The sequence below is a fragment of the Electrophorus electricus genome, chromosome 6 (assembly GCF_041902795.1).
Source record: "Electrophorus electricus isolate QZ-2024a chromosome 6, ASM4190279v1, whole genome shotgun sequence".
Classification (NCBI taxonomy): domain Eukaryota; kingdom Metazoa; phylum Chordata; class Actinopteri; order Gymnotiformes; family Gymnotidae; genus Electrophorus; species Electrophorus electricus.
The window spans coordinates 21,885,843-21,913,494 of record NC_137502.1 but is presented as its reverse complement, the minus strand read 5'-3'; the positions used below and the strand labels follow the sequence as shown (position 1 = coordinate 21,913,494).

Below are 27,652 nucleotides of genomic sequence, written 5' to 3'. Positions count from 1 at the left end.
CTAAATGTGTGGGTAATTGTGTGAGGGGTTTGGGGGAAACTGGTGGAACAAGCTGTTGTGTCTTCATTCACACATCAGTATGTTCTCAACCATTGCAAACATTTTTGTGAGTTGCTGGGCATAGCAAATACTGTGTCTGTATTTACTCATGTACTCTTACCTGCGTCTTGTTTGAGGTGATTTTGTACTGGTTTATTTTGTCAGTGACTGGTATTGCTACATCCTTTCAGTCCTGCATTCATTTTTGTTGACTACTACAAAATAGTTAAAAGGTCTTGAAGACCGATAGCAGAGCTCTCCGACTGTCTCATGATATCGTGGTACTTGCCAGTGAGTCGGGGCGTTGCTAGGGATTTTTTATTCGGAGCTCGAGTCCCAATGATTTCAGCCTCGCCACGAAATGTTTCCGTCTAAAACGGTTAGGGTTGAGCGGAACGTTAAATATTAAAAAAAGACTTTGATATATAACTTTATATATATATATAACTTTATATATCTTTTTATTTTAAAAAATTGTAAAAAATCGGCGGTAAGCACCATTTAAAAATGGAGAACGAGTAGTCGCTGGCCCACAAACCATATAAAATTACGTAATTTTATATTATCAGAAGAGGTAGCTAACTAGCCAAGTTGGCCGTTTTATCAAGCTATAAAACTCGAATATACAGATGGGGTAGGGTGTTCAAAAAACATGCCCTATCTCGAAAAATCTAGGGGAGGGTACCTTGAACCTTTATGCTAGGCCAGGTTGTTTTAGAGATCGAGAAACGCCCCCACCAGTCAAACATTTGTATTCCCAGGCTTAGTGATACCAGGTAAACTGCAGGAGCCCCTGCACAGAGGGAGGGAGGGCCCAGCCCTAGGCCTTGCTGTGCTAAATATGCTATTAAGTTTTAAAGCAATTACTTGCAGGGGAAACTTTTTTTTTTTTTTTTTTTTTTTCTGTACATGAAAATGTGGAAAGAAGATCCATATATGAGTATGTGAGAGAACAAGGGTAGAGTCAGAACGGATGTATGTTAGCTCAAGTAATCTGTCATGGTGTTTGTGTGAGAGTGAGTTAGTGAGAGTGTGTAAATGTGATGTGACAGGACTACAGGGCAATTCTGGAAGACTGGTCTCTCCTACTCAGACCCAGCATCCCCACCTCCACATCTCTCTCCTCTTCTCCTCCCCTGTGGCATACTGCAACCTACATCTGGACTTTGTGTGTGGGAGGGTGGGATGTTGAGTCAGCACTAGGCTCCAGTTGACTGTGAACATTCAGATTTACAAATCGTGTGACAACGCAACCCATAATTGAACTTTAAAACTCAGCCCTAATGTAACCATACCCATGACCTAATATAATCCTAAAATCCAATCTAAAACTATCCCAGCCCAGACCTAATATTAAAAAAATATATCAAATTTTTATTTTTATCAAACCCTGCCACCCAAAGCTCTTATGGCTTCATACACAGGAGACTCATTTAAGAAGAGGCTGTGATGGTGACCAAAGCTGAGTGAGACCTTGGTTCTGTCAGTGCAATAGCTGAGTGTTCTGGGCTCTGAGGGGGAGGTGCAGTTTTGTTGTCTCCAGTTGAATCTATTTTTATTCTCACAGGCAGCATTTCTGCCGCAGGCAGGATGATAACAGTAGACAGCACAGAAGGGACTGAAGACAAAAAATGCTTCATCTGTAAGCCATTCTGTTAGTGGTTAAAAAGGAGACTGGTTCAGGTGGTCATGACCTGGGCCTCTTTCCAAAAGCTTTGCAGTGTTAAGATCATCTTAACTCAGTTTTCACTGTGATAGTTACTCTACCATTTAACAATGATCTTTGTGTTGCAATGCTTTTTGGAAACACGTTAAATAATGTCAGCTTTTATATTGCTGCACCAAACTGCTGTGAACAGTGGAACACCATCATCTCTCTGCAGTGGTTGCTCCCGGGAGGAGGGCATGGGCTATATGTTCCTAAAGGAGAGAGCACAAGCTATGTATTCTAAAAGTAAGGCTCAGGCTGTATGTACTTACAGAAAATGGGTGCACACGTTTAAAATGTTCTTAAAGTGGCTGTGATGGGGGTATTTACACAGGCTTTGTGTCTGTTAAAATGTGATCCATGAGTGTATAAGAACTGTAGGGAAAAATTATGAAGACAACTGCTGGACCTGATGTAAAGAAACTAAAGGCACATCTTACAGTAACAATAGAGCAGGAACTGCCATCATGTACCCATTCTGCTCTATCCCGCAGTGTCTGAAATCCACCCCTGCCAGGCCCCACTCACATATGGATTCCAAGTTTGTGTTAATGAGATGTGTGTGATTGATCTGAGGTTTCAGTCTCCTTTGTCTGAGGTTCTTGACCTCTTATTTCAGGTCCCGTTTGACAACTGATGGCAGTCTTATCCTGACCCAAATCATAGAAGCAGCATGAGAGATATAAACGTTTCTTTCTAGCTATGATAAGTAAGCCATTGGGTACCAACATTATTCTAATTAGATGAAGTCTGATCAAAACTGAGCAATATTTTGTATGGGAGTCATGATGTAATTTCTTACAGAACAGACCGGATGTGTATACCCTCCAGGCAACCCAATTCTTTTAGATTATGGTTGTATTCCATAAAACAGATCAAGCACCTAGCCCTCATTTAACTGAGTTTGTGGAAACCTGGGGAGCTCAGAGTGACAGTAGACAGCTAATGCTGTGAAGTTAACCCCTTTGTGGCAGGTTTATGTGAGGTAAACAAGAGCCAATACTGCAGCACTGAGGCTCTTGACTGTTGTGGAACATGACATTACCTTTCCTCAAGCAAAACCAATGCACAAATTATTCAGTTTTATCCCAGGAAAGAGTAATTAGTCCATGATTAGACATTTTGGTGTCTTTGTGAATGTTACAACTTCCAGCACTTTGAACTATTTGAACATTTTTCATTTTTATTTTTGTGTATATATCTTCCAGACCTCCTGTGTAAATAGAGTGGCAGTAAATACCAGAGATAAAATACTAGTAAATACCATCTTACTACTAAACTCATTCATGCTGTTTATGCAAGTGTCTGCCAAGACTGGTATGGTGCTGATATTGTACAACATCTTGAAAACAAAACATGGCTCCTTCCGTAAGACTACACAATTCACATTCATTCAGTTCTTTTTTAATCCCCAAATAAAAGCTAAAAATAAAATATTTTTATTAATGATGAGTCATTGTTCTGCACAAATTATGTAGCTACAAACACAATGATATACCTTATAAAAAAAAAAAATACCTTAATCGCAGTATAGGTCTAGTGTGACTCTTGCCCTAGCGACCCCACCGCCCAACACAGCTGACACCAGGTCAGCAGTAAATGGTGTCCATTTCCATTTGTGAGGCACCTTTTCTTTCTTTGTCCATTTTTATCCCTGAGCTTGTGAGTCTGAGTTCGGTCTCAAGTGTAGAATATGAGCTCTGGGATCTGTCCGTCCTCCACGGATGTGCCGTTATTGTTTCCAGGTGAGCTGCAGAACACAAATGTAGTTTTGGCTCCTGACACAGACTCATATGTGACCTTCTTCAGTCCCTTAGTGCCATAGTGGGAATCTGGACCCTGGAAACAGCAGGAACACCAAGTTACCTCACATATAAAAACTAACTCATTAACTAACACTCGCACACGCATGCAAAGTGTACTTTGACCATATATATATATATATATATATATATATATACACATACACACACACATATACATACACATACACACGCAGGCCCCACAGGTCCCCCACCTTTAGAGTGGCACAGGCCATGTAGCTCACATTAGGTAGTAGCTCCACTGCCTCTTTGAACAGGACTCTGAAGGTATTCGCCGTTCCATCACAGCTAAAGCCGGTATCGTTCTGAGCAAGACTTTTGTTTTTGTCACTCTCAAAGATCTAGGGTTGATGTAAAGGTTAAAATTAGGAAAACTGATTCACATTGACCTCAGTTCCTCTGGATGTGCAATAAACATACATTAAATGCACATACCTGTATGCTGACGTGATAGTCTGCTGGTCCATGGATGGAACCATAGAGTCCAAAACCCAGTAGGGAGATCCTCCTGTTCACGTTAAACCTGAGTAAAACAGACTCAGTCAGCACACAGCATCACGGGAGCACACAATATCATGGGAGCTAGGGAGGAGTGCTGAGGCAGGTGTACCTGACACTGTCACTGGTGCCGCTGTAGCCCCAGCGAGACTCCACCTGCTGAAACCTGTTAATGCTGCCCTCTCTCCCCTGCAGGCAACAGCGTGGTCTGTCTGTAAAGTCTACCCGTGGTTTGGGGTTTACTGTAAAGTGTAAAAACAGATTTACCACCTCCCGATCGAACAACATCCCAGACTGCGCAGGGCCTGTGGCACAAAAGAGAATATCAAACTGGTTTCTATTGTTTATTTACACTCACTCCCACCCATGCACACAGGCGCAAGATATGCACACTCATACACAAACTATATGAAACATGCCAACGCACAATATGGCACACAGCAGTTAGAGGTTTAGCAGGTTTATTAACCTTAAATTAAACCTTACCATAAGATGACATTTGGTTGTTAGACAATAATTACACTCCACAACACCATGCAAATTTGTTTACCTGCGGCGAACTCCTCAAGGGACATGAGGGGGAAGCGGATGAGTGAGAGTGCTTTGCCCAGAACCCTCTGTTTGTTGTCAGATGTGGGTGGCAGCTGCTGTCTGTAGCACTCTGCATGTGCCCAGCGCACCACAGCACCGAACAGCCGGCTCTCCCGCATACCCAGGGTATCTCTCTCCAGCACAGCACATAGTGTGTCTGCCACACGCATCGCAAACATTAACACACAACAAAAACTCACACACCCCTTGTCTCCACTCATTAAAACTACAGTGATGGTTATAGAGTGAATGACAGCTGAGAACTGGACTTATCCTGACCTTAACTCTTGTATTTAAATCCTAAACCTAATCCCACACCACACACCCTAACCATATACCTAAATCGATGTCTGTGAAACCTTCTGCGTTAACAGCATCCGCAGTGCTTTTATCGATCGTCTCCAAGCACAGGTTTGCAAGCTGAGGCTCATCAAACAGTCTGGCCTATAAACACAAAAATCCGTCGAACAGCCTGGTCTATACATGCATCACAAAAATCAGTCTTGAACCAAGCCATGAATCTCAGAGTACTAACCTTTCTATTTGATTAACTGAGATTTAAAATAATATTTAGAAGAATATCATAACTCTCAGTCCTTCATAAGTGATGTTAAGCACAAGCATACATGATTGATTATGTACATTTTTATATACTATTTATTGTGTTATATGAACAGTGTGTCGCAAATCTTTTAAATGACAATAGGATTAGCTGCTCAGAGCTCTGGGTTACCTGAAACCTGTGTTAACTGGGCCATGTGTTACCTGAACCCTGTGCTACCTGGGCCACATGTTACCTGAACCCGGTGTTACCTGGGTTGCCTGTGCATTACCTGTGAGAGAAGCATAAAGGCATTGTCTGCTCGAAGATGCTCGGTCAGGAACTCCACACAGTGGGTCTCCAGCGCTGGAACTGCATATTTTTTCGCTGTATAGAGTGTTGTAATGACAGTTTCAGGACCAATGTGAACCTCATCTGAATAAAGAAACCTGAATACAAAATAAACAAAGCAGAGGCAGTTAAGACAGCAAGGAGGAGAAACTACAGGTGAACACTTAAACCATGCTACTTCCAATTTGACTGGATGTGATCTCATCTGACACACCGTAGTTAGAAAGACATTATACACAGCAGGGCATCAGGAATAACAAATAACATTCATCAACTCATTTCTTCACTCTCAAACAACTACATGTCCTCATCCTGCCAACGTCTTAATCTTTATTACGTTTCTCAATATGAATCAAACCAAGCACAACGACAAAGAGGTATGCACTTCTAAACAAATCTAATTCAGTGGTCTAACCATGCCTGTTTGTCTACATTAGTGCAATACTCCTAAAGGTCCAATAAGTGATGTTTGTGGAGAAAGACTAGCAAGAGGCTGAAGAGGCAGCTCTATATGCTCCCTTTACCTGTAGCATGTTCAGTATCAGTACAGAAGCTAGCCACTGAGTTCTATAGCACTGGAAGATGTATTAATGATCCTCCATAATTTATGTTACCAACAAAAGCTCAGAGACTAGTACTGGTAGAAAACTAGGTGAAATGTTTTCAAGAATGAAAGCCCTTGAAGCTACTTGTTTTATGCTGTACAGGTACCTCAATCCATCTTCTCTATATTTAAATTTTCTCTATATTTAAATTTAACATTCATGGATTGCTGTGGTGAAGGATGTTCAGATTATGAGCTAGGCAAACAGACTTAGCAATATTACACCATTTGCTGATGTACTTTATTTATTATAAATGGTACCATGACATTCTGTACAACCATGTCCAGTACCATAAAACTAGAGTAAGCTTTGGCCAGCAGGGATAAAGCCTGATACAGTAATGAATGGGTCTGAGATGGGAAGAATGGCATTCCAGTTTATGAATAAAATTCAGAGATATGACCTTATTTTCACCTCTATCTTGCTAGCCTGATAAAGCCTGATTGCAGAACAAGAAAAATAAAATCAGGGACTGACACTGTAATGTCAGTTTACTTTGATCAAGGTCTAGAGAGTATGCACAAGTGCTTCTGTTTAGTACCATCAGGGTTTAAGCCTCACCTTGTTAACTATATTTAGCCTAATTTGGCATTTAGCTGAGAGGAGGCTATTGTGGACCATAAAATACACTGTTTTAACTAAAGTGTGCCAAATTATAAAGACTAAACAGGCTTAGTAAATGATAGCAGTAGTCTCTCCATAATACCTATGAGCTGTATAGACAGACTCTGCTACACTAACACTGGTGAGCAGTGTAGTTGCTGTGCTGCATCTGCACTAATAGATGCAAGTACTAGGTTATTTAGGTGAAACTCACTTATTGGATCATTGACATTAAGGTATGGCATATGAATGGAGAATACACTCATAAAGCGCTTGATGCTTTGTGAACAGGCCTTTTCACTAAAAAGCTCCCTAATTGACTCCTAACTTCAGTTTTGTGGTTCTCACTGGGAGACTCAGCTCATCATGTCCTTATCAAGCCAAAATACCTTGACTTAACAAAAACAAAACAAAACAAATTGGCCAGTGACCCGGTACAATTTCATTTCTTAATAAACTCTAACCCACAAAGAACTGAGCATGTGTTTAGAAACGTAATACATAAGAGATCTAAATGGTCTAAATCAAGAAATATCATCTTAAGAATGAATGAATACCTATGAGAAAATGAATCGTGCTCATCTAAGACAAGTTTATGCGCACGTCAGTCTCTAAATCCACTCGCCCTGTTAACCTGGACAGACTCTACCTAAGCAACGCGAGGAATGCTGCCGGTTCGACATCAGGAAGCTCAATCTCGTTGGAGTTCGTGGCCATTCCTCCGTTGAACATGGCATCAAAAACAGCACTTCCAGCGGCCAGTACAAATTTATGTGCTGGAATTCTTTGGGCCTGTCTGCCTTTACCGACGACAAACTTCACATCGCTAAGCAGCTCATTGTTAAAAAGAAACGCGAAACGCTCTTTGACGGAGCTTTTCGTAGCCTGCCAGTTGTATTCCCGATGCAGGCCTGGTGAAGGGAACATCGGTTCAGCGGCCGCAACATTAGGATTTAAAGCTCTGTTCCGTCCAGCTCCGGAGTCAGCAAAATTGGATGCCATTCCTTTGCCGCTTGTTGACATGTCCAAGTATCCGGGCTGACCGTGGATATAAAAAGAAATGAACGTCAGTAAAGCATCTTGGGAGTTGTTTCCAGGCGTATGTTTACCTCACTGACGGTACGTGATGTCCAACGTCGCACTTAGCTGTATTTACACTTCCGTTGGTGATTGCGCTTCTTTGTGTATTACTTAATGATAACGATGCAGTTTTACCGCCACCTCGCGGAAAGAGTGTGAATAACTCTAGTAATTGCTATAGTACAAGCTTTGACGGTTGGTAAGAAGACGTTGGACAAACACTACTCGGCCTGATTTAGCGTTAATGTGTACAATATCCACAAGGTGGCAGTAAGCCAAAACAAGACGATGACAGCACACACACACACACACACACACACACACACACACACACACACACACACACACACACAGTTTGGATTATCTAATGGATTATTTACATTTTTAGTTTTGAATCCTCAGCAAAAAGTGAATGACAAATGCAGTATACCGCCCCCCCCCCATTCTATGAATATAGTCGAATACTTTTTAAAAGTATCGATGTCTGAATGCCATCATAAATGTACTGAGTAACATCATTTAGATACATAAATGTATTTCTTATTAAGAAAACAATTAGAATATTGCAAGCAAAAATATTTGTCCTGTATTATTTACCACACATGGTATATATTTAATATTTTAATATGCACAAGACAGGTTTGTCTGTAGGGCCTGTGCAGATCAGCTAGCAGAATATAATGCAGACATTTGTATCTCTCTCTCTCTCTCTCTCTCTCTCTCTCTCTCTCTCTCTCTCTCTCTCTCTCTCTCTCTTTCTCTCTCTCTTTCAATCGTGCCAGCATGTTTCAAACTAGCCATTGTTGTCCCTGTTGGAAAGAGAGGCTGATTATGGACTTCAGCTGCTCTTCACTACCTAACCATCCTGGACCTTCTGTAAACTGTATACCAGAAGAACAGATCCGCTGATGATGCAATAGCCCTGACACACTGCCGTCTTCCTCTCCCGGCCAAGAAGAACACATATTTGAGAATGCCGTTTCTGAGCTATAGCTCAGCATTCAACACCATTGTACAACAAGGCTCGACATTAAGCTCCAGGTCTGAACAGCTCTCTGCACAGCTGGATCCTGAAACCTCTTGATGGGCCAATGCTAGATGATAAGGATGGGCAGCATTGTATCCACTTTACTGACCCTCCACACTGGAGCTCCTCAGGGCTGTGTGCTCAGCCCTCCCCTGCAGTTCCTGTACACCCACATCTGCACAGCCACACACAACTATTACAGAGTACAGCTACAGAGGTCAGCTTCTTGACACACTTGTGGCAGGAAAATAACCTTTCTCAAAACATCAACAAGACCAAGGAGCTGATAGTGGAATTCATGAAGCAGGAGAGCATGCACACCTCTGTCTTCATCCATGGGGCCTCTATAGAGGGTTTCCTTGGTGCTCACATCACAGAGGAAATTACATGGACAGAACCCATTTACAAGTAATAAAGTTGGAACAAAAGCACCTCTTCTACCTCAGATAGTTGAAGAGGTTTGTGATGAATTCCCACATCTTCAGGACTTTTACACCTGCACCGTGGAGTGCACTCTCATTGGCTGGAAAGCTCGACAAAGGGTGGTGTGGACATCCCAGCACACCAGGGTTCAGCTCCCAGACCTCCTGGAAATATTCACCAGCCATTGCCTGAGGAAGACCAGGAGGATCATAAATGACTCCACCCACCCAAACAACTATCTGTTCTCATAGCTACCGAGTGGCAGCAGGTACAGAAGCATCAAGTCAAGAACCAGTCGGTTCCAACACAGCTTCTTCTCCAGGACATCGAATTGCTGAACAACCAGTAGTGGTCTATGGTCCATCACTTAGAGACCCTTTCACCCCACTGACTTCCACACTGGCTTGTACATGCTACAGTAAATTCTGGGCACCTTAGAATCTTTAACTGATCATACCTTGCAATGCTGGTAGATTTACACCAGCACTGATACAGCTATATCTTGCTGACATCTCTATCCACATCTTGTATATTTGACAATAATATAATATTCTACCCCTGTATATCCTGAGATGCAAATATAAGTGTCTATAATAAATGGAGTAAATCTCTTGTATATTTTCCAACTTTTGTATTCATAGCTTGGACTTATGGAAACAGAGCGTATAGGGTGAATGTTAATGTATATATATCTGTAATGTGTATGTGTATTTACTATGCACGCTTTCCACTCACCACACCTGACGTGAAAATAAAAGTGATTCGATCATATGTTTCCGCTCAGTTGAATGGAATTACCCGGCACTTGTCGTACAATTTCATGAACGAGTTGCAATCCTCTTGTCTTACGTCTGATAAGGCGCGTAGTATTCCTTTTAGTTTTAACACCGTATGCTTCCATAATTTTTACTTTTTGATTGGCAGTGACAGTTGTTTATCTGCATCAGATAACTTGGCTACAACGATTTTGCCCTGTTATGCCCTGGTTTTTGTATTTAGTAGCTGGTTCAGGCCTCACCCACGGTGCCCAAAGGGGAACCAGTTTATTTGGGATACATTTTCATAGAAATACAATACAAAATGCAAATGGTTTTTAAAATAGGTGAACAGAAAATGGTGGGCACTTATATATAATTTGGCAGGGAAAATAAATTTATGGTAGCTAGATTGTCCTTAAAATGATGCATTCTTAATTTTTATATCCCAATTGGACATGATACTTAATTGAAAGTATGCATCACGAGCTATGGTGCTGTCCGCCGTTTTTTTGGCGGTGTTATGCTGGCTTTATATAAGACTTTTCAAGCGACTTCACTTTCGCAAACACGTGTTCAGTGTCGGAATAAAATCATGATGGTTTTGCTAAATTTGTGGCACTCCGCCGTTTTTTGGCGGTGTTATGCTGGCTTTATATAAGACTTTTCAAGCGACTTCACTTTCGCAAACACGTGTTCAGTGTCGGAATAAAATCATGATGGTTTTGCTAAATTTGTGGCACTCTCCTGTCGTCTTGATAGTTGGGCAAGGGGGACAGAATAGTTGTTTTAAGTTTTTTCCTCGTCTTGCCGTTCAGATAAAATCAACCGTGTTTAACATTATCATGAATTTTCAGTCTTGGCTTATGTAAATAGTAACCATGCAAGAATCCGAGTCTACAAAATCATATAGTCTGTGAATAAAAACTTTGTGACTAATGACACATTGTCTTTAGAGACTTTAGTCTTTAAACGTATTTGCAGACTCTTTTCAAAGTCTTCTAGTTCATGGTTAGCATTAGGTGTCTGTCAGTCTTTGACAGATAATGTACGTTATGCAATGCCTGAAATAACGTTGACGTTACGGTAAGGCGCTGGGACGGGGAGGTTATTTGTGTTTGGAACGTGCTCGCGCAGGGATTCTCGGGACAGCAACGCCCTTTAAAAGACCTAAAGTCAAAAGGTTTGTTTGTTTGCGTGTTTTTTTTCTCGAGATGGTTTCAGTATCCGCATTTATGTAAAATGTCTGCAGTGAATGCGTCCGCTGGCACAGGAGTCTTTGTTTTGTCTTTGTTGTCGGTCCCTTTCTCCTATTTCTTTAACTATGTTGTCATTTCTAGCAGGTGAGTATGTACAAGGTGCAGAAGCCCTCAGGTTGTTCTTGTGGTTTAACGCATGAATAGTTTGTGAATATTAAAATGTGCATTGTTTAAGACGTGGTATTTTTGGAAACTACTCTGTTACTCCCTTTCACTCTGCAGTTTAATTAAATATTTAATTTATTAAAAATTTTTAATAAACTATAATACAAGGCATAGTGTAATACTGTAGTCTATAACTTTAAGTACAATATAGATGCTGAATATAGCATTTACTACTGTTATGGAAAAAAAAGGTCATAATTATTTTAATGGTGCTCTCTTATTAATTACCTGATATGTTGTTATATCTGTATCTCTGTTTCTAGTGCTGAGACTGTTCTGTTTGCTGGCGTGTCTACTGTTGTAATCTTAACTGTGTCATCTAGAGTTCTTCTACGAGGGAGAGCCCCTACTGATCCACTCTTCTATGGTAAAGTCAGTAAAGAATAATTGCTGTACTGTTCCTAGCAGTAAACTGATTAGGTGTAAATTGAGATTACATGTATGTTGATTACTGTGTAATATTGTGTAGATTGTTCAGAGTAAGTCCAGAAGCAATTCAGTATGCTTGTATGTCTCCTGTAGTCTATGCTGTGTACGCACTGATGAGTGTGGTGAACCTCATAATAGGCCTGGAGCAGGATGGCATTATTGATGGCTTCATGACATTTTATATCAAACAAGTAAGGCGTGCGCGCGTGTGTGCGCGCGTGTGTGTACGCGCGCGTGTGTGTGTGTACGCGTGTGCGTGTGTGTGTATTGTTTAAAGGCATTGTTTGGTTGAAAGTTATTGAAAGATATGGGTGTAGAGGATGGAGTCTGGTGTAATGTTGGGGATTGGTGCATTGCAGGCAGACCCTTATATCAACACAGCTCATGGTCACATGATCTCGTACTGGGATGGCTGTGCTCACTATCTTATGTACCTGTTGATGGTGGCAGCGATAACGTGGGGGTTAGTACTTCAGCAGGGTCCTCATGTGTAGAGGCAACTTCCAGCACACACTGCTCATCATATAAAAATTTTATTTGAGCTGTTAGCCTGCTTGTGATATTTTTATTATGTGCATGTGTAGAATTTCAGTCTAATTATGCTACAGTCTAGCCTTAATGACTGATTCATGCACCTTGCTTTGCAGACAGAGCTACCGAGCTATTGGCTTGTACTGGGTGGGATCCTTCTTGATGCAAATAATTGTTTACATTCCAGGAAATGTGGTGGGTGAGTGGACTGCGCCAAAATGATTGTTGGAACCAGCTAAACCAACCCTTATCCCTAACCTAAAATTACACATTTTTGAGTGAAACAGGATATTTAAGTGGTGGCAAGTTTATCCATTGGGATTTGATTGGATGAAATCATTGTATATATATTAATATAATGATATTATTGGTTAATATTACTTTTCCCCACCCACTCAGACTTTATTTAGGTAGCGAAACATTGCATTTTGATGAAGGAATAAGGAAAAGACAGGAATTGATTATACTGATAAAATATGCATATAGTGGCTGACAGCATTAACCAAAAAGGTGAAAAGGGTTTTCAATTTAACTTGAGTTTAAGAAAATATGTCATCAGTGTGTTTATATATCTGTTTCCCAGGGAAGTATGGTGCTCAGCTAAACACCCTGTTCCTGCTTCACTTGCTGTACGCATGTGTATCAGTATGGGCCTGCTTTAGAGTGTTCAGACAGCCAGCCACATGGAACCTGCAGCCAACAGTGAGACATGTGCGCGCACACACACACACACACACACACACACACACACACACACACACACACACACACACACACACACACACACACACACACACACACACACACACACACACACACAGACAGACAGACACAGCCAGTAAGAAGCACACAGACACACTCACACACACCTCTACATGAACAAACACATGGACACCCACACATACACACTCACAAACACACAGGGACACACTCCTAAACACACATACAGATGCTGAAAAACACACAAGCATAAGACATTACTAAAATTAATATTATATAAAGTTAAATAAAAGACTTAGTAAACTAAAAAATGCGTTTTAGATTTGGTTTTATCTGGTTAAAAACACATATGAAGCTTGCATTCTTATTGATCTCTGAATCACCAGACTTTGAAAACTTCAAAGATAATCCACCAACTGCAAATTATCATAGAGATTAATATTAGGCATGCCTTTGCTGAGCAAAATGGTCAAAATAGGATATAATCCTTCTAGATTATCAAAATATTATGGGGTTAAGATATTACATTTTTTTAAGGAGGGCTTTGTAGTCAATACCGTATTTAAATATGCACTATACAACTGTAGTCCACTATGTCACTGTGATCCAATATACAACTGTCGTCCACCATCCAATTAATATCCAGGGTTTTATAATATAAAGTTACATTAAATATCATTAACGACTGTAGTTAATATAAAATTTAATGCAATAATGCAGCAATAATAAACCATAAGTAATGTTAACAAAACCATCTGCATTTTCCAAATTTATGGAAAACCTTTCTTTCTACAGTTCTACAGTTTAGTAATGCTGCCTAGTTTTTTCCCCCTCTATCCCCAAGTTCGTGTCTGAACTAGTTCCCTCACTCACTGAGTCACTATGCAGACTACTATAAGAGTGTTCTCTTTAGAAAACTATAAAGGGTAACAGTAAGGGAAGTAATGGTGTGAATTCTAATATCACATACTTGAAAGTGTGCTGAATACATGCCATATTTCATGGCATAAACAATCATAATGTCAACAACAGAAAATTGGAAACATTACACTAGCGGTACCATCAGCAATACATATCTAAATAGCGAGTGTCTAAGGCAGACATCCAATGTACTGCTCTATTATAGTAAGTAGGGAACACTAACTGTGAGTGTGATACAGTGCAGGGGTTTCTAATTAAGTGGCTGGTAAATGTAGTTCTATTTTAAAATCTGTTTATGATCCGTGGAAAGTAAATAGATTTGATTATTTTGGTGCAGAATACTCAGTGTGAGCAGAAGAAAAGTGTTCTACAGAGACCTACTGATTTACTCTTCATCCTCTGCCTTCTGGGAGCTAGTGCCTTCTGCATCTTCAGAGGCTTGGTGAGTGAAACGCTAGCATCAACTTCTAGCTCCTGCAGGTCCAGTATGTCTTGCTGATATTTTACCATTAGTAGCAGGACATGATATCAGAAATACAGAAGGTTGATTTAAGGATCCAATATATAATGGTGGTGTTTTCTCTTGGGGGGGGGGGGGGGTCCTTAGATTATTTATTAAGGGTCCATACCCACATTTATGGAAAGCTGCTGTGTGACAATGACACTGTACAAAAAGAACTGAATCAAAACCTGCAATTAGCACACTGTATACAAAGCCCACTGGGTTTGCATAAACAGTTCTTATTTGTGCATTTATAGAATAAATGTATATTGAATGTATATTAAATTTATCCTGGCAACACCTGTCCTTTGGTCATAGCCAAGTTAGCCATGGCAGTAAATTTTGGCACAGTGTTCACAGGGTATAGGACTCCAGGACAGTCAGGGAAGTGATGTCACAGTGAAATAGTAGTGCCAGGAGTAGTGGATTACAACTGACAACAGACTGTAAATTATATATAGCAGCTAAACGGGTACAGTTCTACTGTATACCTAATATATATGGCATTATTTTTTATATCTTCTGATTATTTATTTTAATCAGGTATTAATTATAACAAGACCCCGTGGACAAATTGCATACTACCTTGGTTAAGTTCTGCTTTTGACAAAGTTTAGAGTTTGATAAGTATGATTGTTGTATATAGGTAGTACTGGACTGTCCTACTGACTGGTGCAAGGACTATATCCTGAATCATGAGCCCTATCTCAAAGACCCCTCTGCCTATCCTGCCCTACAGGTACCATCTCTGTCTGTATATTCTGAGAAATGTATTGTACAATGTGGGTGTATTAATGTCGTTAATATGTCATATTGGATGTGATCTTAATATGTCATACAGTGAGTGCATGTGTGTATTTATAGATAATGGTTAATATACTATGATGTGTTTGCATGTTTATATATGGTGGTTAATATGGGGAACTCTCCCCTTCCCATCGATCATGTACAGCCCGCCATGTGCAGTGGGAGTTCCTCGTTGACTGTTTGTGACTCATCCTATTTTTAACCATGCCCACTTGTTAGCACACACCTGCATCTGGTTTAGTCTCGTTATGTTTGTATATATTTAAACCCATGTTGGTGTGTGCATTGTTGTCGGTCATTGTTCATGTTCATGTTCATAATGTTCATGGTGTCCGTGTTAGCCGTAACTGTATTCATGTTCACTGTTTGTTATATGTGAATGCCGTTGTCTTCATTGTGTGTTAATAAATGTCTGTCGCCACTGAAGGAGTCTGTGCGTCCTGCTCCTTGCCCAGCGGCACTCGGGCTGTTCCAATATGGTATACTATTTGTACGTGTGCATAGATATTTGATATTACATTTGTGTGTTTACAGAGGCTGCTTTACATGTCATAATGTGTTTTTACAGATATTGGTAAATATGTTATACTGTGTGTGTTTGCAGCTGCTGGCTAATGTCATATGGTGTGTGTGTGTCTTTACAGATGCTGGTTAATATGCTTTATTCCACTCCATGTTTTGTTATAATGCTATATGGACTGCTAGTCCCAGGTTGTGACTGGTTGCCTGACTTGAGCTTGGTGCATGCTGGGGCTATTGCACAGGTAGGAGATTTACTGTTTACACTCGGACACAATTTTAGGGTTTTTAGGGTTAGGGTGGTTAAGGTTAGTATCAGTAGGGATTGAGTTAGAATTACTACATTTTTAGGGTTAGTCTGGTAAGTGTGGTTATGGTCATTATGATTATTATAGTTAGAATAAAGAGTAGTTAGTGTTATGATCAAAAACCAGTAACAGTGTGACCACTAAACCAGTGTGGATTTTCCATATGCAGAAATTCCTCTAGGCTATTCATTGTTAACAGGAATTTGAGGGCAAGAAAATGAAGATCTCTGAACTTTGATTAGTGCCGTACTGTTTGATCTGTCTACTTTCCTCAAGCTTGCACACAGAAAGAACACAAAAGGTTTTTGTAAGAACACAGTTGGCCAGATTCATAAAAGGTGACAGTAACAATGCAATGCCATGCAAAATGTGCAACAAGGTATTTAATGCCTATCCATAAAGTTACCATAGCAATAATTAGCAAACCACTGTCAACTTACCTCTGTGGTAAATTCACATGTGTCCAAGGTGAAAGCCAATCAAAATCAACATGTAAATGAGGCCATACATTTACAGACTGATAGCAAAAGTCAGCTGACTAACCCCTCAGTCAACATGCCCATGTTGTCCCCACATGGGTTTAAAATGGACTGGCATTTTTGGGCAACTTGGTCAGGGCCCAGGAAGATCCATATGGGCTCCATGTGTGTTAACCCTTGTGAACCAATAATGGGACCAAGGTGGGCTTCAGGTGGAGCCCATATGAGAAATGATCCACTGGCCCCACATGTGCCATTCCTTGTGCCCTTATAAGGGTTAATGATGTTGCCAGGGTGGGCACCAAATTGACCCCTTAAGGGCTAGAAAACTTGGACCCATGTGGGGCCTAAGATTAATTGCTCACATGGGCCCTATCTGAAGCCCATTTTGGCACCATTAGTGTCAAAGTTCACATGAGCTTTGTGGGCCCTATGCCTAAAAAGGGCCCAAATATCAGCCCATCACTAACCCATATTTTGCATTAAGATGCCACTTTTGTCAGCCTAGGTAAGCTACTAATGAGGTCAAGCTTCAGTTGAGTCCTATGTTCTTAAGTAACAATGGTCTTTTTAAGATGCCGTAACTACGTTTTTTTTTAAATATTCATCAACTATTATATTTGAAATAGTATTCAGGGGGTATTTGATTTATAATTTGCAAAACATTTGGAGAAAAGCAATAGAACACTCAAGATTGTGTTATCTGTTGTGCTATGTGTAATAACACTGTCCTTTGAATGATGAAGAAAGTGTTTTAGTCAGTCTATAAATAGTTAATTGACAATATATATTAATTTATTCATATGAACCCATCAAAGACAACTCATTTATATTTTACATTATAAAACAGTAGCAAACTGTATGCAACAAAACAAAATGTTATAAAACATAATTTGTTATGGGTAGGCTTTAGTTTAGAATCTTCACATAGTATTGTTGGGCCTTTTTTTTTTTTACATCTTACAAAAAATGAGAGTGAGAGTGAATGAGTGAGTAAATACATTTTAAAGATTAAAATGCTAGTTTATAGGAATGGTTCATCCTAAAATCATATTTATAAAATTGTTAAATATTATTTTTCTCAGGACCCTTCCTTATATCTAGTGGCCCACAAATGTAACACAAATGGGGACTGAATACTACCCATCAAAATGTCCACTCCAAGCCCATGCTCAATTAAAACCCATATAGTCCAGTAAAAAACCCATTAGGGCTCAAGTGGACATGTTGAGACTGGTAGTATGCTGAAAAGTACCAGTTACATAAAAATAGTATTACATAAAATAGTACTAGTATTTGGAAATAAATAGTACTTCCAATAAAAATAGTACTAGATTTGCAAAATTTGCCATCAAGTGCACTCCAAACAAACCATAAATGGGTTTTTATATAAAATTGTCCATTAGCTAAATGGATGTGTGTGCAGAATTTTATTCTGACTTGCATAGGAAACCAAACATTGCTAGAGAATGATCATCCAGTCTACATTGGCTTCTTACTGGGACATTTACCGTCGGGCAGGTCCAGGTGGTATTTTTTGTGTAGTCGTATTCTATTTTGAATTGCTAATGTTATATGCAAATGAGGACATGCAAATTAGCACCTTATATTACGCAAACAGTTAAATTCACTGGCAAACCAAATTTATGAATGAGGAACCATGGTGCTATATGCTGTTAATGTCATGATAAATCTTGCTGTAGGTTTTATGAATTTGGCTCAGTATGTGTGAGAGAGTTATTGTAAAGTAGCAGAAGTGTGAATAAACATGCATTAGTTTGATAGGTTTGACTAAGAGAAGTGTCTCTTTGGGTTTGTGTGCACATGCACATGAGAACTTGCATGTATGCATGGTTGAGGTTCTGAACAGCATTGGGACTAAGGAATGGAATTATTCCCCACCTCAGCTGCCACCTCTAAAAATAGAACTCACTACTGTAGGGTGGTCAGTGGGGTTGGTTGCTATGCAACCAACTCTGACTTTCCCAAAGGTTCCACACTCTGCCAGGATCATAGTGAGTGGGCATGACCATTCTTTTCATAGCATCAACCAGGGCTGTTTGAGGGTTAACCATATCTGTATTCCTAGTAGTATGTGTGAGAAGCTGGATGAGGGTATATAACTCTCGTAGGATGCAAAGATTGTTGATGATGGACTTCTCTCTGTTGTCCCAGGCTCAGTTCTGTCACACTGGTGCATCACTCCACAGTCGAACACCCGTTGCCCATCGTGTACCATCTGAGCGACTGCTCCTCTTCCTCACCCTGAACCTGCTTTATGCTTTAATACCACAACTACTCAGCTACCGCTGCATCAGCGATCCTGCATTTTTCACCAGCAAAAGCGCCCACAGCAGGAGTGACTGAGGCTCAAAGAACACCACACAGCATGGATCAGGGGTCATACACCACCCCCACAGCCCAGGGCATCAGAGGTCATACAGTGGCTCAGTTTGGACACAGCACTGTCCTATTTTCAATGCAGGGGTTAGCCAACCCACATATTATACTCATAAAGACCATTGTTAATCTTCATACCTTTGATAAGTACAAGCAACAGTATGAGGCAGTGTTTATAATCTCAATATATTTCAGTTGAACTTTTATATAGTGCCTTTCCCATACCCAAGGTCGCTGTTTAAAATAAGATGCAACATAAATACAACCTCACCAAAGTAATTTAGTAAACTTGTACTGAACTATTTAGTAGTGAAAGAAGTTACATGCATATATTTTTGTAACATTATATGTTTGAAATATTTTTCTTAATAAGTCTTCTAAATATCTGCAATGCAAATGCAGATAATTAAATGGAAATACTAATAAAATTAAATGAGCATTGGTGAATCAACAGATTAATATTAATAAAAGTGAACTAAATGGAAGAAACAAATGTTTTTACTCAAATAATTACTGTAATTAGTGCATCAGACATGAAACAGCTTGCATTCCAACGAGTTTATTCTGTAAAAGTCTTGTGAATTAACAGGAAAAACAGTTTACATTGAACTACAAACGTTGAAAATGTAAGATAGAACTGTAACATATCCTGATTCCGAGCATAACAAAGAATAAAAGGGGAGGAAAAGCTAGGCTAATGAGTTTACACTTAGCACAGAAATGTCATCTACTATCAGCAAAAATAAATATAATATATTCTTCATATAAACACGGATAAGAAAGAAAATGTGGCTTTTTCAGAAGCGTGTGGAGTAAGGTCTGGTAACAGTTATGGACGGCTAAAGGTAATGACTGGCGTGCTTAGTGCCAAGTTTGAACCAGGTAGTGCAGAAGTGCTTTCAAACTTTCTGTATGAGGGTCAGGGTGCACTGCATACTCTGCTGTGTTCTGTGAAAATGCAAATGTAAAAAACATATTAAGTGGTAAGGGGAACAATTTCTATCTCACATGATGAATACAACAGATGCGCATGCCACTAAAAGCCTAGGAAACAACCAACCCCACTGACACAGGAACTGTTTCACTTCATAAAGAATGATCATTGAACTGGGCTGTTAGAGTAGCTTAGTGATCCCAGAATCTACAGCAAAATAACATGAATGATACTGAGTTACACAGTGTCCCTTTCTCTGTGTGCAAAACTTTTACAGTTTTTAATCTCCATTAATTTTTCTGATTACATGAAAGGGTAACACATGGATAATATTTTACTGAGTAATGTACTAGAAGGCAGTCTATTGGCTTCTCCACTCTGTAAGGAAGAAATTGGAACTACAACACACAGCGCTGAGTGGCACAGTGAATGGCAGCGTGTAGAAGATAGGGTCAAAGGTCAGGGTAGGAAGCAAAGTCAGGGTAAAAGGACAGAACATTTGGGCACTGGACTCACATACACAGGCTGCTTCAGCTATACAGCTATAGCTAAAAAATTACGCTAAATTTGATAACTATATTACAATTTATTGTTAGTTAAGATGTGTAAATGTTATACAATAAAGGAGCATTAAGTAAGTATTAACCAACTATTTAACTCAAACTGGCAATTGGCTTGTTCAGAACTTTAATAGGAGGTAACCTGCTTCAACCTGACCAGAAAAGAGAAAGACCACAAACAGTATTAAATCTTTATTTTTTTTCTTCTTTATTTTAATTGAAGAATTTTCTTCTTCATTTTAATTACTTTACTTACTGCTCCTTTAAGTAAATCTGTATAACTTTGGATTTGCTCCAGTGATGAGCAGGGGATGGTTGTAATAGTTCTTTGATTTCGGAATTTATATCAATATTTTCTCCTGTGATTTTGATTATGTCAATGCAAGTTATACATTTCCAATATCACATAACCACCACCACAAATGACCAGGATGTAACCACCGCCACCTCAGGATCAGACGTTTCTCATTCTCTAATGTTCCTCTCGGAGCAACTGGTTCTGCTGTGGAAAATAAACAATATAATTATAAAAAAAACAACAGTAATGACAACAACAACAAAAACTAATAAAAATAGATTAATTAATAACAAGTGAAATAACAAAATTCTTCTGTAAGCCTATACATTGTAATAGTATGACCTCTTGTGGTAGTTCTGAAAACTCATTAATCACATACTGTACATAACCATAGTATAAGCAGGTAGAGCAAGGTGTTAGTGACACCAAGGTCATGGTTTGCGTAAATGTACTGTCATAGTGATAAATATGTAAGCCACTCTGGATAAGAGCATTTACCAAGAACATAAATATACATGTAAATAATTTTACCTTTAATTATTAAAAAAAAAAAAAAGTGTTATAATTTTTGTAAATAGTTTTCCACTGCTCTAAGGATTTATGCAGAGGGTATATTGCAAACCATGTGAATTACATACTCTGACTGTGGCAATGTAAATGTTACATACCCCTTGACAGCATGTCTTCTTGTCTGAGGAGTTCTGGATGTCGTTGTCGTCATCTCTCTTCTGCTCATCTTCTTTCCCATCTTTCTCCTCATCCTCCTCCCCTGAGCACTTCCTGGACAGCTTGCATGACTTCTAGATAAAACATACAAATATAACCTGAAATATCACTACAGTGAAACACACAGGCCTCTGACATGCTGCATGTCTCTCTCTCACACTCACTCAGTCTTTTTCTCTCTCACTCTCATGCACACACATACACACCCCTGATTCAGCCCATAAAGGGCTTGATTAGTTTACAATGATGAATCAAACAAATTAGCGGAGGCAATGCAGTCACATGCTGTGCTGGGTACGGCAGAGTGGGAGAACACTGCTTTAGTAAAGGACATTCCAGGGTAACACTTATTTTTCCCACAGTTTCAAGAGGTTTCAAAATCAACAGTTTTCAAGTTTTTCAGAAGGTACAATGTTTATATCACTGATTTTTATTTTTAAGATTACAATCTGTAACCTGCAGGAAAGAATTTCCATGCTCAATGCCAATAACCTGTTAGTAATTTGTGTAACACAGACTGAGCAGGAAAATACGATAAGACTACTATAAGACCTGCAGCAGAAACATTAGCGCATGTCTAAACTCCTATATGTAACTCCCTCTTCCCAAAAACACATTGTATTCTACCATCTACTTCACAATCGATGGGATATATGAACATTAAACCCTGTTGCTAGGCAACAGTCGTTGCTAAGCGGAGTCTGAGCAGAGTGTGGAATCTGAGGTATGAAATACTGCAGCAGTTCTGAAACACACTTCAGCTTCTCTATAACCTGCCACTGTAGCTGCCTACCAGTCATTCAGCAGATGGCAGTGACCTACGGCAGTGTGCAGATGGTTAAAATTAGAATTCATTGGGGAGGGGGGGACCAGTTGGGGGTATATACAGTACTGCGGCTCAGTATAAGGACATTTTAGCCTGAACAGTTGGAAGATGATTTGGCTCATGTCTACTGTCCGTTCCCTGTCTACCATGCAGTGTTGAAGGCCACAGTACCTTTGAGGATGCAGTCTTTTTCCGTTTCGAGCCAACCTTGTCACCCTTCATCTTGCCTTCCTCTTCCTCTCCAATGGAGTCTCCCTCCTCTGCCTCACTGCTGCCATCCGCGGTGTCAGCTCCCTCCCCCTCTCCCTCTGACCAGCTCTGCTGCTGCATGGTCTGCACATGCACACACGCATGCACACACACACACACACACACACACTGTATGTATACTGGGGCTAACCAATGTTGTCATAAAATATTCAAAATGACTGCTATTAGAATGTTGACCTCTTTCAAAATAATTAGTCATGTGCCGTTCATCAAGCCAAACAGTGTGTTTTAGGTTGAGTTTTAGTTCTAGAGTTCTAGAGTCATAACTCTAATGCTTCTGTACACTGGAAACCCCTGAAGACTAGTAGCACACAATCTACTATACATACAATATACTATATTTTTTTAGATTTAAATGATAAATTACAACAGTGAAATGAATTCAGCCCTTGTGTGAGCCCACAGAATACCTCTCTGTGAGGACTTGGGAACTCCAGAAGGGTCACTGGTTTAAACATAAACACTGCATCGTGGAGACGGCATGTCTGCACTGTAACGGCTTCATTTCTGTACAGTGACAGCTTCATGTCTGCACTGTAACAACTGCACCTGCTGCATATCCTTTCAGAGACATGCATCTCTAGACCTTTAAACATTTCCTATTCTATTTTGATGTTTCTGAGTTTATCTATCTCAGGCATACAGTCATGACAACACACCTGGTAGCCAGTGAACTTGACACCAGGGTTATTTTCAATCTCCCACAGGCCCTCGTTGAAGCCCTTTCTCTTGTTTGACTTCCCAAACTTGTCTTTATACTCCTTATATGGCAGCAGGTCCTTAGGCCCAAGGAAGGCACTAGAAAAGGTACAAACCAAGTCAAATTTCTAATTGCTTCTTAAATTACAGCAGATATATAGAATACTCTGCTTACCTCTTAGTAATCAACTCACTTTCATTCACACATATTACAGTCAGCTCACTCTCACTCACACATTATACCTAATCAACTCATTCTCACATTACACACAATCCACTTACGTCTCATGGGTGCCAAAGAAGAAGATGGGGTATTTATTAGCAGGAGGCTTGACTGCTCCCTCTGGCAGTTCATCAATCTGCAGACAATCAGAACACAGGAGACATGGCTAAATGATAAACCATTATCTTCCAACTGCCCAGGGCTTTCCTGGCTACAGAACCCTTCTAAAGACTTCTATTTTCACCATATTACTAAATATTTACCTTCCAAAAATGTGAAAGGTAAAAGGCTTTCAAGCTTTTTAAGAGTTGGTGCTGCTGCTAATAGTTTGGTTTCATATGAAATCTTGTCACAGCGCCCCCATGAGGCTCACCACACTTGTCTTAGGCATTGTAAATATCCTGTAGTTGAAGATAGTTGAAGTAAGATTAACTGCATGGTGATTTATGTTGTTCATGATCCCTAAACGCCAGTACTAGAAACGTCAGGGAATTAATTTAAAAAGGAAGGCAAACAAAGTCGTTTATTTCCAACGTGAATGTAATTGGGAACAGTTACAATGCTGACTCACAGATGCAGAGTTAATCTATACTGGCTATAATTGGTGTTTATGCAAAAGTTTTCACATGGTCTAGATAAACTGGTCATTTCTATTTAGCTATGTGTGACCAGCAAATATTCAGTTAATTCAGGAAATCTCAGAAGAATCTAATACATTTAATGTCTAAATTATTTTATGAGCATTCTGGTTTTGGGTAGGCTGCTTTATAGCTCACTCTGCAAGTAACTATCCAGCAACGCCCATTTTTAAAACCTTCACTACCAATCTGTGAAAGATTAGTTTTTGACATATTGTTAGAGCTTTGTATTACAGTGTTGTAGCTAATGTGAAAAGCTGCATAGAAGACTATTTTTAAATGTAGGCTATAAATGGTGTCAAAAAACAAACAAAACCCAAAACGACAGCGTAGCTTGGTAGTTAGTGTGGTTAAGATACATTACTGTGGTTCCACGGCAACATTCCGTGACATTGATAAAACAAAACAACTTTTTATAAAGGATTATTAGGCATCTTAATATCTAAAATCAAGTACATAGCCAATCTAGCTAGACAGCTAGTTATCGGATAGGTACTGTATACCACTGATAGTGTACGTGGCTGTCATATAGCTGTACAATCTGTTAATCTCTGAAACACCCTTTCACAGCAGGCTACTACCCCCAACACCTGGTCTAGCTTTCTAACAATAGCATAATGTCAGAACAAGTTGCAGTAAATGTCTTACTGAATGTTTGACAACCGTCGATAAAGACAGTAAGGCAACTGTGTGAGGAGCAGAACTGACAGCGTCCTAACAGTGATGTCCAACAGCACCCTGTTCCACCTGAGTAAATGTGTACTACCAGTTTATTACTGAAAACACAAACTAAAGGAAAAGCTCGTTCATGATCAAGTTGCTGGAAGTTTATATCAATCAAATGGTTTTCATTCAAACGAGCAAATCAGGAAACATGAGGACGGCCGTCCCGTGGTTGAGGAATATTGAGAAGGCTCCCAGCAGCGCAGGAGGAGGGCGCTCCGCCACAAGTCTCAGCTAGCAGATGAGCTAATAGCTTAGCTAGCTAGCTAATATCGTCAGGAAAAAACATAAACAACATGGGATATAAAACCATCGAAATATTTAGTTTAAACTGTCGACAAATTCTGGATGAATAAACCCCAAACGTGCAAAACCCAAGTGCTTGCGACCACAAAAAGCTAAAGAGAGGTCGGTAATTAAGGCTGCAGACGAAAAAAAAACGGTTGTACACCTGAGAGGAACAACGCCATATCTTACGAAACAGGGATAAATAATGGAGACTAAACCGCAAATGAAATTGCCTTCGCAAACAGAAATTGATTGATTTAGATTTTAAGCCAAACAAGTCAACTAGAGACGTCGCCCCAGCAGTATAACGTACGACACCGGTCGTATTGTCCTCGCCAACCCCGCCTCCCTGCGTTTCAACTCGGCTGCACCCTCATACTCACCCTCGCTGGCCAGTGTGGATATCCCTTCATTTTTGCAAAAACCAAATCCCCTGCCTTGTACTCCCGTGGCCGTGGACGAGCCATCGCACCAGCACGTTACGACTGAATATAAAACGTATTAAAAAATCCAGACGTTCCCAGCACTGATGGAAATATTCGACCATCAATGTTTTGATAGCAACACTGCAGTTAAATAGGAAATAAATAATTAAAAGACAGAAAAGGCCCGGAAAACACTTCTTCCCTCCTCTTCGTCTTCAAACACAAATTGTGAGTGTAGGTCAACAGTGCAAAATTTGAATCCTTTCGTCATGAGATGCTGAAGATGCAAATCCTTTCAGATTTTTGATGTTTTACATTTATGGGAGCAAAGCAGCTTATTCTGTCCCCGTGTGTTTGAAACTTGGAGGAACTGGCGAAGGTTGAGAACGCCACTCACTTATTCTCTCGGTCGGGAGTGACTATTAAGTCAGATAGATATGTAGCCGGTTTAAGAGCAACACCATAGCAACAAAAACCTGAAGAAAAAAGAAACGCTGATTAATATAGAGTCAATACGCTTAGCAGGTCTGCGTAATTAGATTTAACGCATATCCGAAACGCTCTAAAAAGGTTAGTATGCGAGGTTTACTGAACTTATACACAGTTGAAAGTAGTATTTACAAAACGTAGCCTAGTTTTTCAGTTTAATTTTGTCGAGTAAAACAACCGAAAGTTTTGACGACGTGATGCTAAACTGTCACCATTTTAATAGGCCTACTGACGGTAAAACTAATATACTGTTGAAACTATTCATACTATTAAACCTATATTCTATTATATAATATTAAACATGAACCCTAATTAAGATGAATCACTAACCACTGTAGCCCAGTTTACTGAATGTAGGACCTCAGGACAGAACACCTGTGTCCTGGTGACAAAAAGAAATACAATTTTGCTGATAAAAATCACCCTGTTCCAGGAAGTCTCCTCCAGGCTACAGGGGCCTGCACAGCTTGTGCAGTTAGCACAGAGCAATAGAATAGCATACCAGCAGGGTTTACTCCCCGATTGTTTAAAAACTCCTTAGAGTAACTTTTAACACTGCACAAAGTGAATTTCTGTAGAATGCTGCCTGTAGCTAAGCTAAAAGACTAGGACAAATAAAAGTGCCTCGATCTACATATGTTTATATTGTAAGTCATTAGTTACAACTAAGCAGTATGGCAAAACTTTGCCCCTTTTAGTAATATAAAGGAATAACAAAATGTTTTATTTACCAATGAATCTCTTTTCCTGGTGAAGAAGTTACAAAAGCTCCCCAAGTGGCTAATAGTCGACAGTTTGTGACTATTTTAAATGTAGCTAATCATCCTTTAATAATCAGATTCTTTAATTCCTATAATAAACCTTCAGTACTCCAGGTGGTCATGGAATAAAGCTACTATACTACATTTATTCATGGGATAAATTATCAGTACAATATCAATTTGTTCCAGGTATATTTATTTATCCTCCATTACTCTTTGTGAACCCCACTTTAGATTTGGTGGCAGTGTTCTGTTGCAATATAGAGCCATACTTCCACCCCTTTTCAAATGATACAGCCTTTGGTTCACTTTTTGAATATTACAGGATAAAATGGGGACCAGAGCCCCAGCCTTAACAAATAGAAATGCTCCAACTAGAAGTTGGGTTTAACAGCATATCATAGAATCTTTTAAGTTTTTGTGACATTGAGTTCTGTGACATAGAAGCACAGTACTATTGTAGCAATTGTTGTTAACAATTCTGATTAAAATAACAACAACAACAACAATGTGTGTGTTGAATTGTGAGATGCACAGAGTTGAATGAGAAACGTGGATGTTTCTGTACATTAGTATAGATGTAATGGACTCTCCTCTACCCCTTGTCCATGTGGTGATGCTCACTACGTGGTTTCTTGGTTTGTTTTTGTTCTCTTTTTTCATGTCACCATGTTTGTTGTGTTTACTTTTCTATCCCCCATTTCTATT

General features: G+C 39.6%; 3 protein-coding genes across 14 annotated transcripts; 1 reads left to right on the top strand and 2 right to left on the bottom strand.

Annotated features, from left to right (window-relative positions):
• Positions 1 to 2,910: 2,910 nt before the first annotated feature.
• On the bottom strand, positions 2,911 to 8,129 carry LOC113577289 (BTB/POZ domain-containing protein 1). Of its 3 annotated transcripts, none has more exons than XM_027009841.3 (8): positions 7,409 to 8,129; positions 5,493 to 5,649; positions 4,998 to 5,103; positions 4,619 to 4,816; positions 4,181 to 4,373; positions 4,006 to 4,093; positions 3,795 to 3,911; positions 2,911 to 3,586 (listed from the first exon to the last, which is right to left on the bottom strand). In XM_027009841.3, exons 1-8 carry the CDS (start codon positions 7,780 to 7,782, stop codon positions 3,428 to 3,430), a joined length of 1,392 nt encoding a protein of 463 aa, XP_026865642.2. In that variant the 5' UTR covers positions 7,783 to 8,129; the 3' UTR covers positions 2,911 to 3,427. The 3 variants fall into 3 exon arrangements, with proteins under 3 accessions (XP_026865642.2, XP_026865641.2, XP_026865643.2); XM_027009840.3 differs by having other exon boundaries at positions 3,765 to 3,911; positions 7,409 to 8,121; XM_027009842.3 differs by having other exon boundaries at positions 3,765 to 3,911; positions 4,181 to 4,310; positions 7,409 to 8,114.
• A 2,850-nt stretch (positions 8,130 to 10,979) lies between these two features.
• LOC113577290 (transmembrane 6 superfamily member 1) lies at positions 10,980 to 19,559 on the top strand. 6 transcript variants are annotated; one of them, XM_027009845.3, is made up of 11 exons: positions 10,980 to 11,387; positions 11,732 to 11,835; positions 11,991 to 12,088; positions 12,257 to 12,360; positions 12,545 to 12,627; positions 13,012 to 13,139; positions 14,407 to 14,511; positions 15,218 to 15,310; positions 15,806 to 15,868; positions 16,023 to 16,142; positions 18,860 to 19,556. In XM_027009845.3, exons 1-11 carry the CDS (start codon positions 11,287 to 11,289, stop codon positions 19,049 to 19,051), a joined length of 1,191 nt encoding a protein of 396 aa, XP_026865646.1. In that variant the 5' UTR covers positions 10,980 to 11,286; the 3' UTR covers positions 19,052 to 19,556. The 6 variants fall into 6 exon arrangements, with proteins under 6 accessions (XP_026865646.1, XP_026865650.1, XP_026865647.1 ...); XM_027009846.3 differs by having other exon boundaries at positions 10,995 to 11,387; positions 13,012 to 13,130; positions 18,860 to 19,554; XM_027009850.3 differs by having other exon boundaries at positions 11,200 to 11,227; positions 18,860 to 19,559.
• Positions 19,560 to 19,627: 68 nt separating this feature from the next.
• On the bottom strand, positions 19,628 to 26,633 carry hdgfl3 (HDGF like 3). Of its 5 annotated transcripts, none has more exons than XM_081715949.1 (8): positions 26,396 to 26,610; positions 25,653 to 26,170; positions 23,680 to 23,756; positions 23,358 to 23,496; positions 22,600 to 22,761; positions 21,545 to 21,676; positions 21,026 to 21,077; positions 19,628 to 20,032 (listed from the first exon to the last, which is right to left on the bottom strand). In XM_081715949.1, the coding sequence occupies exons 2-7, from the start codon at positions 25,734 to 25,736 to the stop codon at positions 21,051 to 21,053; spliced, it is 621 nt and encodes a 206-aa protein (XP_081572075.1). In that variant the 5' UTR covers positions 25,737 to 26,170; positions 26,396 to 26,610; the 3' UTR covers positions 19,628 to 20,032; positions 21,026 to 21,050. The 5 variants fall into 5 exon arrangements, with proteins under 5 accessions (XP_081572075.1, XP_081572073.1, XP_026865653.1 ...); XM_081715947.1 differs by having other exon boundaries at positions 21,026 to 21,080; positions 26,396 to 26,607; XM_027009852.3 differs by having other exon boundaries at positions 19,628 to 21,080; positions 26,514 to 26,633.
• Positions 26,634 to 27,652: the final 1,019 nt, after the last annotated feature.

Coding starts and splice junctions, on each gene's coding strand:
- LOC113577289 (XM_027009840.3), bottom strand. CDS start 7,782: ATGTCAACAAGCGGCAAAGGAATGGCATCCAATTTTGCTGACTCCGGA. Junction 4,817..4,997: donor TTTCACAGACATCGATTTAG/GTATATGGTTAG, acceptor TGCGTGTGGCAG/ACACACTATGTGCTGTGCTG. Junction 3,587..3,764: donor TGGCCTGTGCCACTCTAAAG/GTGGGGGACCTG, acceptor TGCTGTTTCCAG/GGTCCAGATTCCCACTATGG.
- LOC113577290 (XM_027009845.3), top strand. CDS start 11,287: ATGTCTGCAGTGAATGCGTCCGCTGGCACAGGAGTCTTTGTTTTGTCT. Junction 15,311..15,805: donor CTGCCTATCCTGCCCTACAG/GTACCATCTCTG, acceptor TCGCCACTGAAG/GAGTCTGTGCGTCCTGCTCC. Junction 15,869..16,022: donor TCCAATATGGTATACTATTT/GTACGTGTGCAT, acceptor GTGTCTTTACAG/ATGCTGGTTAATATGCTTTA.
- hdgfl3 (XM_027009852.3), bottom strand. CDS start 25,736: ATGGCTCGTCCACGGCCACGGGAGTACAAGGCAGGGGATTTGGTTTTT. Junction 23,497..23,679: donor TTCTTTGGCACCCATGAGAC/GTAAGTGGATTG, acceptor TACCTTTTCTAG/TGCCTTCCTTGGGCCTAAGG. Junction 21,081..21,544: donor AGAAGACATGCTGTCAAGGG/GTATGTAACATT, acceptor TATTTTCCACAG/CAGAACCAGTTGCTCCGAGA.